The sequence below is a fragment of the Bombina bombina genome, chromosome 4 (assembly GCF_027579735.1).
Source record: "Bombina bombina isolate aBomBom1 chromosome 4, aBomBom1.pri, whole genome shotgun sequence".
Lineage (NCBI taxonomy): Eukaryota > Metazoa > Chordata > Amphibia > Anura > Bombinatoridae > Bombina > Bombina bombina.
This window is the reverse complement of record NC_069502.1, coordinates 870,191,558-870,207,340: the sequence shown is the minus strand read 5'-3', so window position 1 is coordinate 870,207,340 and position 15,783 is coordinate 870,191,558. Positions and strand designations below refer to the sequence as shown.

General features: G+C 42.5%; 1 protein-coding gene across 1 annotated transcript; it reads left to right on the top strand.

Moving 5' to 3' along the window:
* The first annotated feature begins 11,552 nt into the window (after nt 1–11,552).
* On the top strand, nt 11,553–13,979 carry LOC128657368 (gastrula zinc finger protein XlCGF17.1-like). The gene has a single exon (XM_053711692.1). The coding sequence runs from the start codon at nt 11,594–11,596 to the stop codon at nt 12,668–12,670; it is 1,077 nt and encodes a 358-aa protein (XP_053567667.1). The 5' UTR covers nt 11,553–11,593; the 3' UTR covers nt 12,671–13,979.
* Nucleotides 13,980–15,783: the final 1,804 nt, after the last annotated feature.

Here is a 15,783-nt window from a genome sequence, read left to right as displayed (position 1 = left end):
TATGCACACAGCCCAATAGAGAAACTGAAAATGTAAATTTTAGTACTTATCTTTCCAGTCCCCCATAGGAGGTTGATTTCTTCTGCCTCTAGTTTTCATAGTTTTTCTAAAGACAATACTGCAGTATTCATATTTTTAGTATCCCCCTTTCCCATCAGGGCAGTCAGTTAAAATGTCCTTTTCTCTTGTAAGATGTATCAAGTCCACGGATTCATCCTTTACTTGTGGGATATTCTCCTTCCCAACAGGAAGTGGCAAAGAGAGCACACAGCAGAGCTGTCCATATAGCTCCACCTCTAGCTCCACCCCCCAGTCATTCTCTTTGCCGGCTCTAAGCAATCGGAATGGTAAAGTGAATGTGGTGTTAGAAATGTAGTTTTTATTTTCTACAAGCAAAAGTTTGTTATTTTAAATGGTGCCGGTGTGTACTATTTACTCTCTAGCAGAAAGGAGATGAAGATTTCTGCAGGGAGGAAGATGATTTTAGCATGTTGAAACTAAAATCCACTGCTGTTCCCACAAAGGACTGAGGAGTACAAGAAAACTTCAGTTGGGGGGAACGGTTTGCAGGTTAGGCTGCAAAAAAGGTATGTTCAGTCATTTATTTCTAGACAAGACTGTGATAATGCTAGGACTGATAATATCCCCATGAGGGAAGGGTAAGCTATTCAGAAACTAAGTATGGAATTTTAAGCTTACATAACAGGGCTAGTTTATGCTGGTTGACACTACTTTCATGGCAAACGGTTTTTATTGAAAATTTTGTTTGTTTGAGACACTTTGAAGGTTACTTTGGGTTTCTTTCAGGGGTTGTTGCCCACATGGCTATTATTCAAACACTTGGGAGTGTTTCTTTAGGCCTCACAAGCACCGTAGTGAGGTGGGAGGGGCCTAATTTTGCGCCTCAGATGAGCAGTTATATTTGACTAGAAGTTCAGGCTGCTTCACATGGAGGGTCCGGCTGCAGTTTGAGGGCCTATAAGGAGTTTTTTCCCCACACATCTGGTTCCTAAGGGCAGGTAGGGCCACAGCAGAGCTGTGGCAGGGTGCTGAACGTTTTTTAACCGTTTTTTTTGGCTTACTGTCGATCCGGTTTTGGCATTAAGGGGTTAATCGTTTTTATTGCTAGTGGTGCAATCTTACTAATGCTTTAGGTACATACTGTAAAAATTTCGAAAAGTTTGCTGCATTTTTTCACTGTTTTGCAAAATTGTGTGCCTTTTTTATCTCTTAAAGGCACAGTAACGTTTTTTTCAAAGTGTGTTTTTACTTGATTAAAGTGATTTCCAAGCCTGTTTGTTTTAATACTAGTCTGTTAAACATGTCTGACACCAAGGAAAATCCTTGTTCAATGTGTTTAAAAGCCATGGTGGAACCCCCCTTCAGAATGTGTCCCACTTGTACTGATATGTCTATACACTTTAAAGAACATATTGTTGCACTTAAAAATGTGGCCAAAGATGATTCTCAGACAGAAGGTAACGAGGTTAGCCCGTCAACCTCTCCCCAAGTGTCACAACCAGTTACGCCTGCTCAAGCGACGCCTAGCACCTCTAGTGCGTCTAACTCTTTTACCTTGCAAGACTTGGCGGCAGTTATGAATAATTCTCTCTCAGTGTTTTTATCTAAAACTGCAAAGCGTGATAGCTCTGTTTTAAGAACAGATACTGAGCATTCTGACGCTTTAGTAGCCATATCAGATATACCCTCACAACGCTCTGAAGTGAGGGCGAGGGATGTGCTGTCTGAGGGAGAAATTTCCGATTCAGGAAAGGTTTCTCCTCAGACAGATTCAGATACGTTGGCTTTTAAATTTAAACTAGAACACCTCCGCTTATTGCTCAGGGAGGTATTAGTTACTCTGGATGACTGCGACCCTATGGTGGTTCCAGAGAAATTGTGTAAAATGGACAAGTATTTAGAAGTTCCTGTTTACACTGATGTGTTCCCGGTCCCTAAGAGGATTGCGGATATCGTTACTAGGGAGTGGGATAGACCAGGTATTCCCTTTGTTCCCCCTCCTGTTTTTAAGAAAATGTTCCCCATATCTAACCCCATGTGGGACTCGTGGCAGACGGTCCCTAAGGTGGAGGGGGCTGTTTCTTCACTTGCTAAACGCACAACTATACCAATCGAAGACAGTTGTGCTTTCAAAGACCCTATGGATAAAAAAATTAGAGGGTTTACTTAAGAAAATTTTTGTTCAACAAGGTTTTCTTCTCCAACCCATTGCGTGCATTGTTCCTGTAACTACTGCAGCTGCTTTCTGGTTCGAGGTGCTGCAAGATGCGCTCCAGGCGGAGACCTCATATGAAGGACTTTATGGACAGAATTAAGGCTCTTAAGCTGGCTAATTCTTTTATCACAGATGCCGCTTTCCAACTAGCTAAGTTAGCGGCAAAGAAATTCAGTTTTCGCCATTTTAGCGCGCAGGGCGCTATGGCTAAAGTCCTGGTCGGCCGATGTGTCGTCAAAATCCAAACTATTGAACATCCCTTTCAAAGGAAAGACCCTCTTTGGGCCTGAATTGAAAGAGATTATTTCAGAAATCACTGGGGGAAAAGGCCATGCTCTCCCCCAGGACAAGTCCTTCAAGACGAAGAACAAAAAAAATAATTTTCGTTCCTTTCGGAATTTCAGGAGCGGTCTCGCTTCATCCTCCCCTGCTGCAAAGCAAGAGGGTAACACTTCACAACCCAGGGCAGCCTGGAAACCTTACCAGGGCTGAAACAAGGGTAAACAGGCCAAGAAGCCTGCAGCTGCCTCCAAGACAGCATGATGGGGTTGCCCCAGATCCGGGACCGGATCTAGTAGGGGGCAGACTCAGATCCGGGACCGGATCTAGTAGGGGGCAGACTCTCTCTCTTCGCTCAGGCCTGGGCAAGAGACGTACATGATCCCTGGCCTTAGAGATTGTATCCCAGGGATATCTTCTAGAATTCAAGGACTCCCCTCCAAGGGGAAGGTTCCATATTTCTCGTCTGTCTACAGACACGACAACGAAAGAGGCGTTCTTACGCTGTGTAGAAGACCTACATACAATGGAAGTGATCCACCCAGTTCCAATTGCGGAACAAGGGCTGGGGTTTTACTCAAACCTGTCTGTGGTTCCCAAAAAAGAAGGAACTTTCAGACCAATCCTGGATCTCAAAATTCTAAACAAATTCCTCAGAGTCCCATCCTTCAAGATGGAGACCATTCGGACAATCTTGCCAATGATCCAGGAGGGTCAATATATGACTACCGTAGATCTAAAGGATGCGTATCTGCACATTCCTATCCACAAAGATCATCACCAGTTTCTCAGGTTCGCCTTTCTGGACAAGCATTACCAGTTTGTGGCTCTTCCTTTCGGGTTGGCCACTGCTCCCAGAATTTTCACAAATGTGCTAGGGTCCCTCCTGGCGGTGCTAAGACCGCGGGGCATAGTAGTGGCGTCTTATCTAGACGACATCTTAATTCAGGCGTCGACTTTCCAAAGAGCCAAGTCTCACACGGAAATTGTAGTGGCCTTTCTGAGGTCTCGCGGGTGGAAGGTGAACATCAAAAAGAGTTCTCTCTCCCCCCTCACAAGAGTTTCCTTCCTAGGAACTCTGATAGACTCGGTAGAAATGAAAATATTTCTGACGGAGGTCAGAAAGTTAAAACTCTTAACCAATTGCCGAGCCCTTCATTCCATTCCTCGGCCATCTGTAGCTCAGTGCATGGAGACAATCAGATTAATGGGAGCGGCAATGGACATAGTCCCTTTTGCACGGATACACCTCAGACCACTGCAACTATGCATGCTCAAACAGTGGAATGGGGATTATGCAGATTTGTCTCCTCAAATACAGCTGGACCAGGGGACCAGAGATTCTCTTCTCTGGTGGTTGTCTCAGGATCACCTGTCTCAGGGAATTTGTTTCCGCAGACCAGAGTGGATCATCGTAACGACCAACGCCAGTCTGTTGGGCTGGGGTGCAGTCTGGGACTCCCTGAAGGCTCAGGGCTTATGGTCTTGGGAAGAAGTTCTTCTCCCGATAAACATTCTGGAACTTTGGGCGATATTCGACACGCTTCAGGCATGGCCTCAGCTAGCTGCGGCCAAATTCATCAGATTTCAGTCGGACAACATCACGACTGTAGCTTACGTCAATCATCAAGGGGGAACAAAGGAGTTCCCTAGCAATGATGGAAGTAACAAAAATAATCAGGTAGGCGGAGGATCACTCTTGCCATCTCTCAGCAATTCACATCCTAGGAGTAGACAACTGGGAGGCGGATTTTCTAAGTCGTCAGACTTTTCACCAGGGGAAGTGGGAACTCCACCCGGAGGTATTTGCCCAGCTGACTCAGCTATGGGGCACTCCAGAATTGGATCTGATGGCGTCCCGTCAGAACACCAAGCTTCCTCTTTACGGGTCCAGATCCCAGGATCCCCAGGCGGTGCTGATAGATGCTCTAGCAGCGCCTTGGTCCTTCAATCTGGCCTATGTTTTTCCACCGTTTCCTCTCCTCCCTCGTCTGGTTGCCAGAATCAAGCAGGAGAGGGCTTCGGTGATTCTAATAGCGCCTGCGTGGCCACGCAGGACCTGGTATGCAGACCTAGTGGACATGTCATCTGTTCCACCATGGACACTTTCAAACATCCAAATATAATTTCTCTGCGTCTGACTGCTTGGAGATTGAACGCCTAATTCTATCAAAGCGTGGTTTCTCTGAGTCGGTTATTGATACCCTGATTCAGGCTAGAAAGCCTGTCACCAGGAAAATCTCTCCCAGGAAAATCTACCATAAGATTTGGCGAAAATATCTTTTTTGGTGCGAATCCAAGGGTTACTCACGGAGTAAGATTAGGATTCCCAGGATATTGTCCTTTCTCCAAGAAGGATTGGAGAAAGGATTATCAGCTAGTTCTTTAAAAGGACAGATATCTGCTTTGTCTATTCTTTTAAACAAACGTCTGGCAGAGGTACCAGACGTTCAAGCGTTTAGTCAGGCTTTAGTCAGAATCAAGCCATTTTATAGACCTGTGGCTCCGCCATGGAGTCTGAATTTAGTTCTTTCAGTTCTGCAAGGGGTTCCGTTTGAACCTTTACATTCCATAGATATTAAGCTTTTATCTTGGAAAGTTTTGTTTTTGGTAGCCATCTCTTCTGCTCGACGAGTTTCAGAGTTATCTGCTTTACAGTGTGATTCACCTTACCTGGTGTTCCATGCAGATAAGGTAGTTTTGCGTACCAAACCCGGTTTTCTTCCTAAGGTTGTGTCTAATAAGAATATTAACCAGGAAATTGTTGTTCCTTCTCTGTGTCCTAATCCTTCGTCGAAGAAGGAACGTCTTTTACACAATCTTGATGTGGTTCGTGCTTTAAAGCTCTATTTACACGCAACTAAGGAGTTCAGACAAACAACTTCTTTGTTTATCTATTCAGGTAGGAGGAGAGGTCAGAAGACGACCGCTACCTCTTTCCTTTTGGCTGAAAAGCATCATCCGTTTGGCCTATGTGACTGCTGGCCAGCAGCCTCCTGAAACAATTACTGCTCATTCTACCAGAGCAGTGGCTTCCACATGGGCTTTTAAAAATGAGGCTTCTGTTGAACAGATTTGTAAGGCAGCGACTTGGTCTTCGCTGCATACTTTTTCCAAATTTTACAAATTCGATACTTTTGCTTCTTCGGAGGCTATTTTTGGGAGAAAGGTTTTGCAAGCAGTGGTGCCTTCCGTTTAAGGTACCTGTCTTGTTCCCTCCCTTCATCCGTGTCCTAAAGCTTTGGTATTGGTATCCCACAAGTAAAGGATGAATCCCTGAACTCGATACATCTTACAAGAGAAAACAGAATTTATGCTTACCTGATAAATTACTTTCTCTTGTGATGTATCGAGTCCACGGCCCGCCCTGGCTATTAAGTCAGGTAGTTTTTTTTATTAAACTACAGTCACCACTGCACCCTATGGTTTCTCCTTTTTCTTCCTAACCTTCGGTCGAATGACTGGGGGTGGAGCTAGAGGGGGAGCTATATGGACAGCTCTGCTGTGTGCTCTCTTTGCCACTTCCTGTTGGGAAGGAGAATATCCCACAAGTAAAGGATGAATCCGTGGACTCGATACATCACAAGAGAAAGTAATTTATCAGGTAAGCATAAATTCTGTTTTTATGTCCACATTTATTATTTTGAAATTGGGCATCTGTGACAATTACAGTATCTCATTTGCATATGGTCACCGCTGGGTGTCTGTATGATTTTGTTTCTATATAAAGAATGAGACAGATTCATTCCAAAATGCTACAAGCAACTTATACATTCTCATTGTACAGGCTGTATGGATGTGACACCTTTAGATGGCTCAGTGGTTGAGCATGGAGGAGAACCGTATGAGTGTGATCAGGTGAAGACTGAGGAGGATGAAGTTCCTATAAATACGGCTACAGGTGATTAGTGCATATTAAGTAAAGGGAAGATGCCGTGTTTCTGACATTTTGTCTCATGTAAATAAGTAATATTGTATCAAATGGTTACAGACAGACAGATATTAATGTGCAGCTCAAAATGATGTTGCCTTTTAAAATGTTAAAACACTCAGGCAGGATAAAGTGATTAATATTTAGAGACCAGCACAGCAGTAACATCAGTTTGTATTTAATGTTTATAATGTGTATTTATGTTTTTTGCTCCTGCTAATATACACACTGCAGCTTGCACTTTTGGACTTGGCTGGTGTGATTAGTAGTTACTTGGAAAACTGTGACCAGCAAGTGACTAAAGATAGATTGAGATGGCTGGTTGTAACTCAGTGTCCTGTAAGTGATTATAGGTTTCTGTCAGAGGGACCATTAGGTTAGTCAATTCATTGTGAGATGCTGGCAGGAGGACCACTAGGTTAGTCAATTCATTGTGAGATGCTGGCAGAGGGACCACTAGGTTAGTCAATTCATTGTGATATGCTGGCAGGGGGACCACTAGGTTAGTCAATTAATTGTGAGATACTGGCAGAGGGACTACTAGGTTAGTCGATTCATTGTGAGATGCTGGCAGTGGGACCACTATGTTAGTCAATTCATTGTGAGATGCTGGCAGAGGGACCGCTAGGTTAGTCAATTCATTGCAAGATGCTGGCAGAGGGACCACTTGGTTAGTCAATTCATAGCAAGATGCTGGCAGAGGGGCCACTAGGTAAGTCACATCATTGTGAAATTCTGGCAGAGGGACCAATAGGTAGGTCACATCATCGTAAGATGCTGGCAGAGGGACCACTAGGTGATTTACCTCATAGTGAGATGCTGGCAGAGGGACCCCTTGGTGTTTACATCATAGTGAGATGCTTGCAGCGACCACTAGGTGATTCACATCATTTTAGATGCTGGCAGACTGACCATTAGCTAAGTCACATCATTGTAAGATGGTGGCAGACTGAGCACTAGCTGAGCCACATCATTGTAAGATGCTGGCAAAGTGATAACTAGGTGATTCACATCATTGTAAGATGCTGGCAGACTGACCACTAGCTGAGTCACATAATTGTAAGATGCTGGCAGACTGACCACTAGCTGAGTCACATCATTATAAGATGCTGGCAGAGGGACCACTAGCTGAGTCACATAATTGTAAGATGCTGGCAGAGAGACCCCTTGGTGTTTACATCATTGTAAGATGCTGGCAGACTGACCACTAGCTGAGTCACATCATTGTAAGATGCTGGCAGACTGACCACTAGCTGAGTCACATCATTGTAAGATGCTGGCAGAGTGACCACTAGCTGAGTCACATAATTGTAAGATGCTGGCATACTGACCACTAGCTGAGTCACATCATTGTAAGATGCTGGCATACTGACCACTAGCTGAGTCACATCATTGTAAGATGCTGGCAGAGGGGCCACTAGGTGATTCACATCATTTTAAGATGCTGGCAGAGGGACCACTAGGTGAGTCACATAATTGTAAGATGCTGGCAGAGAGACCCCTTGGTGTTTACATCATTGTAAGATGCTGGCAGAGTGACCACTAGCTGAGTCACATAATTGTAAGATGCTGGCATACTGACCACTAGCTGAGTCACATCATTGTAAGATGCTGGCATACTGACCACTAGCTGAGTCACATCATTGTAAGATGCTGGCAGAGGGACCACTAGGTGATTCACATCATTTTAAGATGCTGGCAGAGGGACCACTAGGTGATTCACATCATTGTAGTTTGCTGACAAGAGTTACCACTAGGTGAGTCACATCATTGTGAAATGCTGGCAGAGGGACCACTAGGTGATTCACATTATTGTGAGATGCTGGTTGAGTGACCACCAGGTGAGTCACATCATTGTAAGATGCTGGCAGAGGGACCATTAGGTGAGTCACATTATTGTGAGATGCTAGCAGAGGGACCACTAGGTGAGTCACATCATTGTGTGATTCTCGCAGAGTGACGACTAGGTGAGTCACATCATTGTGGGATGCTGGCAGAGGGACCAATAGGTAGATCACATAATTGTAAGATGCTGGCAGAGGGACCACTAGGTGATTTACCTCATAGTGAGATGCTGGCAGAGAGACCCCTTGGTGTTTACATCATAGTGAGATGCTGGCAGAGTGACCACTAGCTGAGTCACATCATTGTAAGATGCTGGCAGACTGACCACTAGCTGAGTCACATCATTGTAAGATGCTGGCAGACTGACCACTAGCTGAGTCACATCATTGTAAGATGCTGGCAAAGTGATAACTAGGTGATTCACATCATTGTAAGATGCTGGCAGAGGGACCACTAGGTGAGTCACATCATTGCAAGATGCTCGCAGAGGGACCACTAGCTGACTCACATCATTGTAAGATGCTGGCAGAGGGACCACTAGGTGAGTCACATCATTTTGAGATGCTGGCAGAGTGATCACTAGGTGAGTCACATCATTTTGAGATGCTGGCAGAGTGACCACTAGGTGAGTCACATCGTTGCTGTAGCTGTGGAGGAGCCAGATTTTAAGTTTAAGAGCATTTGTGCTTTTTACTAAAAGAAGTGCTTACTACGTTGGAGGTTCTGGAACCGAAACTCCTGGAAGAACTTTCGATCCCTAAGCTAGATAGGGTTTACAAGGACAGGGTGGGGCCTCAGATCTTCCCAGTTCCCGTGAAGATGCCTACTATTAAGAGTGAGTGGGAGAAACTTGGCTTGTCCTTTTCTCCTTCTACCTCTTTTAAAAAGCTGTTCCCTGTTCCGGACTCTCAGATCGAGCTATGGGGGGCCATTCCTAAGGTAGATGGAGCTATCACCACGCTCGCTAAGCGTACAACTATTCTCCTCAAGGATAGTTCGTCATTTAAGGAGCCCATGGATAAAAAATTAGAATCCATGTTGAGAAAGATGTTTTAACTAACGGGTTTGTTTTTCAACCGGCAGTGGCGATATCTCTTCGGTGGCTGGAGCGGCTACCTACTGGTGTAACGCACTATCAGCTATGGTCGAGGTGGAGACTCCCCTCAAGGAGATACAGGAAAAGATTAAGGCCTTAAGGGTAGCTAATTGTTTTATCTGTGATGCAAACATGCAGGTTATTCGCCTGAATGCCAAGACATCAAGTTTCTCTGTTGTAGCCCGCAGGGCGTGGTCTGCTGACATGACTTTCAAGTCTAGATTACTATCCCTTCCTTTTCAGGGGAAAGTTCTTTTTGGTCCAGGCCTGGATTCTATCATATCCACGGTCACGGGAGGCAAGGGTGATTTCCTTCCGCAGGATAAGAAGAACAAGCCTAAGGGCTCTACTTTTCGCCCCTTTCGTTCGGACAAGACCGAAGACCGGGCAGTCCAAGGGATCTTGGAATCCAACTCAATCCTGGAAAAAGTCAAAGCAGAGCAAGAAGCCCATCGAGACAAAGTTGGCATGAAGGGGTGGCCCCTGATCCGTCTCTGGATCGCGTATGGGGCAGACTATCTCTGTTCGCAGAGGCTTGGATGAGAGACGTACAGGATCCCTGGGTTCTGGAGGTTATCGCCCAGGGTTACAGCATAGGTTTCAAGACTCACCCGCCCAGGGGCAGATTCATCCTGTCAAACCTATCCTCAAGGCCAGAGAAGAGAGACGCCTTTCTCGAGTGCGTGAGGGATCTCTCCTCTCTCTGAGTAATCGTTCCAGTACCTCTAGCAGAAAGGGGTCTAGAGTGCTATTCAAACCTTTCCGTGGTCCCAAAGAAGGAGGACACGTTCCGCCCATATCTGGACCTAAAGTGCCTAAACAAGTTTCTGTCAGTCCCATCATTCAAAATGGAGACGACAATGGACCTGAAAGATGCTTACCTTCATGTGCCAATCCACAAGGACCACAACAGTTTCCTAAGTTTTGCATTTCTGGACCAACACTTCCAGTTTGTGGCCCTACCATTTTGGTCTGGCGACTGCCCCAAGAGTCTTTACGAAGGTTTTGGGAGCGCTCTCGCTACCACTGCTTGCGGTAGCGAGAGCCAGAGGTATTGTGGGGGCTCCTTACCTGGACGATATCCTGGTCCAGGCTCCGTCCTGCAGTCTTGCGGAAGACCACTCGAGGGCTCTTCACCTTCGATCCCACGGCTGGAAGATAAACGAGGGAAAGAGTTCTCTGGTTCCCAGCACCAGGGTGGAGTTCCTAGGTATGATAATAGATTCCAATAGATTCCATTTACAAAGATTCCATTTTTGGTGAACAACATGGGTTGTTCTTGCTGATTGCTGGATAAATTCACCCACAAATAAACAAGTGCTGTCCAAGGTCAGAAACAAAAATTGGCTGGCTCCTTAGTCTTCTTTTTCAAATAAAGATGGCAAGAGAACGAAGACAAATTGATAATAGGAGAAAATTAAAAAGTTGCTTAAAATTGCATGTTCTACTTCTGCGTGGCAAGTGGGAGATCGACTGAATATAGGACCCTGGGGGGCGAGGGAGAGGAGGAGAGAGCAATTGGCTATGGTTAGGTTTATGTTTGAAGGATTTATATGTTTTATAAGTAAAAGAAATACTGCACTACAGAGATATTAATCTGTTAATTTACAGATCAGGTTCATTTTCTCTTGCAGTATAGAACCCATTCCTGGGGACACTTGGTCCTACCTATCGCTGATGTGTATAAAGAGATGTGATTAGTATTATAGATACTATTTGAGATGTAACTGTACTGTATGTTGATTATGCTGAACGTAACTCTTTTCTTCTGTAAGATGCACACAAAAATAAAGATATTTTAAAAAAAAAATTAAAAAAATTGCATGTTCTATCTGAATCACAAAAGAAAAAATTTGGGTTCAGTGTCCCTATAAGATGGAAAACATAATTTTTTTTTACCTGATGATAATTTTATTTCCATCTGTGGGAGAAGAGTCCACTGCTCCCGCCCGTTTACTCCGATTGGCGGACTTAAATTTTATATTATTCTTCTGGCACCATTTATACCCTGATATTTCTACTACTGTTCCTTGTTCCCTTGGCAGAATGACTGGGGGATGAGGGGAGTGGGGGAGGTGTTTAAGCCTTTGGCTGGGGTGCCTTTGCCTCCTCCTGGTGGCCAGGTTCTTAATTCCCACAAGTAATGAATGAAGCAGTGGACTCTCCTCCCACAGATGGAAATGAAATTAGCAGGTAAGAATAATTTATGTTATTTGTGACATTAATAAATAACATGACTCCTATTTTATTTCTTCTAACAGGTAGATTCATAGACTGTGAAAATCCTAGTCATGGCCAAAATGCAGATGCTTCATTCAGTCTTTTGCAGAATCAAAGAAATCATGTGGGAAATGTATGTTTTGAATATGGGAAATCTTTCACCCAGAATGCCCATCAGACAGTTCATACAGATGAGAAAGCATTTTCATGTTCTGAATGTGGCAAATGTTTTACTCAGAAATCACATCTTTTTTCTCATAAAAAAAATCATACGGGAAGAAAACACTTTTCATGTTTAGAATGTGGGAAATGTTTTACTCTGAAATCATATCTTAATAGACATCTGACAATTCATACAGGAGAAAAGGCATTTTCATGTTCTGAATGTGGGAAATGGTTTCCTCTGAAATCACATCTTACTGCACATCAGACAATTCATACTGGAGAGAAACCATTTTCCTGTTCTCAATGTGGGAAATGTTTTACTCAGAAATCAAATCTTATTACTCATCATAAAATTCATGCAACAGAGAAAAAGTTCTCATGTTCAGAATGTGGGAAATCTTTTAATCTGAAATCATATCTTCTTACTCATCAAAGAATTCATTCAGGAGAGAAAGCATTTTCATGTTCTGACTGTGGGAAATCTTTTACTCAAAAATCACATCTTATTACTCATCAGAAAATTCATACAAGGCAGAAAATTATTTGTTCGGAATGCGGGGAATGTTTTACTCGGCAATCACATCTTATAAGACACCAGGCAAGACATACAGGAGAAAACGCATTTTCATGTTCTGAATGTGGAAAATGTTTTACTCTGAAATCAAATCTTATTAAACACCTGAAAATTCATACGGGAGAGAAAACATTTTCATGTTCAGAATGTGGGAAATGTTTTACTCTGAAAACAAATCTTATTACTCATCAGACTATTCATACAGGAGAGAAAGCATTTTCATGTTCTGCATGTGGGAAATGTTTTGCTAGGAAATCAAATCTTATTAGACATCGGAAAATCCATATAGGAAATAATCATTTTGATCTAAAAAAAAAAACGTGAGTATTTGGAACCATGTAAACTTTAGAAAACCCACGTAAGGGCTACCACTCTGACTGTTAAGCCCAGTTAGTATAACTTAGCTCAAATGAGAGTGCTCTCAGGTCAGAAAATGAATGTTAAAGGGACATAAAACAGTATGAACTAACATAAGTTTCTAAATATATAATACAACCAAAGCTTACCTGCAAAATGGTTACTGTTTTAACCACATTAACTCCCTTAATTCAGGCATAGTTTTGTTTGCAGCAAGCTCCCCTTTCACAAAGTATGTGACATTATCCCCATGGAAACAAGCAAGCCTATTGGCAATAAACAATAGCAACCTGCTGTCCCTCGTCAATCCTTCCTTACTTGCATAAGGTGCCGGGCATGTGTTTTTTTTTTTACATTTAGCCCTGGCAGGCAAGCAGACCACAGCAGCAGTCCTGAAGTTTTTTTTTGTAATTTTAATAGTGGTCAGTGCGGCAGTAATGTGAGAAGTGAACTTGAGGGGAGAGTGAGAACAGGAACAGCAAATGTTTACAGCCTGCACGCAGGCTTCTTTAGAGAGGAGTGGGCGATAGTTGGCAAATCTGAGCGGCCACTTTAATTTCATGCCTTCGTATTTAAGCACGCCTGCCCTAAAAACATGCAGCTGATAAAGTCTCCCGATGTTCTGAGAGAGCTTGAAATTAAAGTTGCCGCTCAGATTTGCCAACTACCGCCCACCCCTCTCTACAGAAGTCCGCATGCAGGCTGTAAACATTTGCTGTGTTTGGACACACAAAGCAGTACAGGTTTGACTGGCCCCTGGACATGAGGATAGTGTGCCAGTGGAAACGCTAATCCATGTTAATGGAAACCAAATGCTACAGGCTGTGGTTATGCTGGTAATTGATTGGTTGCTAAAGTGAGGGAAACAGGAATCGATTCAGAAGCCATTGCTGCCCTATTTCTGACGTCAACGGTAGCAGAACTATTCGGCATTCTAGGTTTTTTGTTGGCATTGACTGCTTAGTTCCCAACATGGAAGGAAAGAACAGTTCAGAAGTATAGAGACCAAGTTTAGCCATGGACATTCTACAGGGTGGTGAGTTTAATTAGTGAAACGCTGATGAGGCTTCTATGTGTCACAAACCAGCTCAGTTGTTGCTGAAAAATATAGAGCTGGATATTAAATTTATATTGGAAAACTTGCTCAACAAGCTGCTCTCTGTTTGTATACAAGGGTCAGGTTAAAGCCTAAACATAATACTGCAACATTATTTAGATCTCAATATGTTATTTGTTTATATGAAAACCAAACATCACAATAAAGTGTTAAGGGGAAACTGACAGAAATGACTGTTTATATGTACTGTATATGCATATATAAATATGTGTGTTTATGTATAAATGTGTGTGTGTATGTATGTATATGCATGTATATGTATGTATGTGTGTGTGAGTGAATAGATGTAGATGAGTGTGCATGTGCTAGCACATTGATCACATACAGACAAAAGCACTGAGATGAGGACTCCTTTGAAACTAAAGGTATTACGACCGTACTGAAACTCTTACCTGAGATAGTGGATTGATAGGTCAATTGCTTTTTTTAAAAATATATTTTTTTTAAATACATGAAGCTGATTTATTTTTTTTTTTAAAACACTACACATTGCCAAATAGAATAACTGCTATGCTTTCTGTATGAAAGGAGAACGTATTTTAATTCACTGTCCCTTTAATACATTTCTATATCCTAATTTCGCTCTCTCAAACAGAACACTTTAATTACAAGTGGCCCCAGCAGTCCCTGCTATAGGCTGTTAGCATAAGGCTCCTTATCTAGCTCTCCTGCCAAATCTAGTGTTTTAAGATAGGTTTGGTTGCATCTTTAAAAGGGTATGAGGCTCCTCATAAAAGCATTGATATTTCTGTAATGAGTCAAACCTGTTTAATCAGTAAAATAAAATGATCAGTTTAGTAGTTATATTTCATCCCTTTTACTTGATATTTCTAATGTCACATATAATTTAGAGATTTTCATTAAAGGGACAGTAAACGTTACAAACTACTTTAAATAAAGATAAACTATTGCCTTTACACAATAAATCTAACAATGCAGAGCAGATGCATTGTGGAAGCTTTTTATTTTTAACTTGCCAAATCACAGATCCCCTGGCCACCCATGTATCTGGAGCATTTTTTTTTATTTATTTCATCATGTCCCCTGCAGCCAGCAGCAGAGAGAACGTCCATCTTCATAGAGCTTGACATGCGCAGTACTCCTAGCCAGCTCATGGCTTTGTGGGCGGCCAGGGAAGCCAAGCAATAGTAAATTTTTTATTAAGATTTAAAATTCTTCCACAGCACATCTGCTCTGCATTGTTTGACAGATTTATTGTGTAAAGGCAATAGTTTATTTTTTTTTAAAGTAGTTTGTAACGTTTACTGTCCCTTTAAGTAAGCACTTTAAATAATATAAATCAATACTTTAGAAGAAAATATATTTTCACACACAAATGCTCTATAGAGTTATAAATGTAATTTTCTTTCATTGTTCCTCCATATATACATATACTGTATCTGTGCACACATATGCTGTATCGGTACAAACATATACTGTATGAGTGCACACTGCACACATATTCTGTATCAGTGTACATGTAGTCTGTATCAGTGCACATATACTGTATCAGTATAGTGTCAGACACCATCCCTTAGAGAAAAACTTGGTTAAAATTATTTTGCGAATCAGGACAAGTAGATTGGCTCCCGCTTTAGTCCCTTGGACAAGTAGTTTTTTTTTCCTTTTCACACCCCTGATATATACTATGTTTCTTTGAATCATTCACACATTTTGTGTTTTAGTAGTATCACTGGTCTGTTTTCACTGATTTGTCTTAGTACTCTGACCTGGCCTGTGATATGCAGCTATACAGCCTAGATGTGCAGATCATAGGACTCCAAAACGTTCATGGCTGCTGACTGACAAAAACATCTGTAAAAATCAGCTCCTTGGATGTTTTCTAATTACCAGGAATACTATCATCTTTGTGTAAGGTATAGGGGTGTTATTGCTTCATGAAATAATTTAAAAACCTTATTGTAAATTTGGTTATTGTGGGGTATTTATATTGTTTGGGATA

What these genes read in the sequence shown, in the direction of transcription:
- LOC128657368 (XM_053711692.1), top strand. Translation starts at nt 11,594, where the DNA reads ATGTTATTTGTGACATTAATAAATAACATGACTCCTATTTTATTTCTT.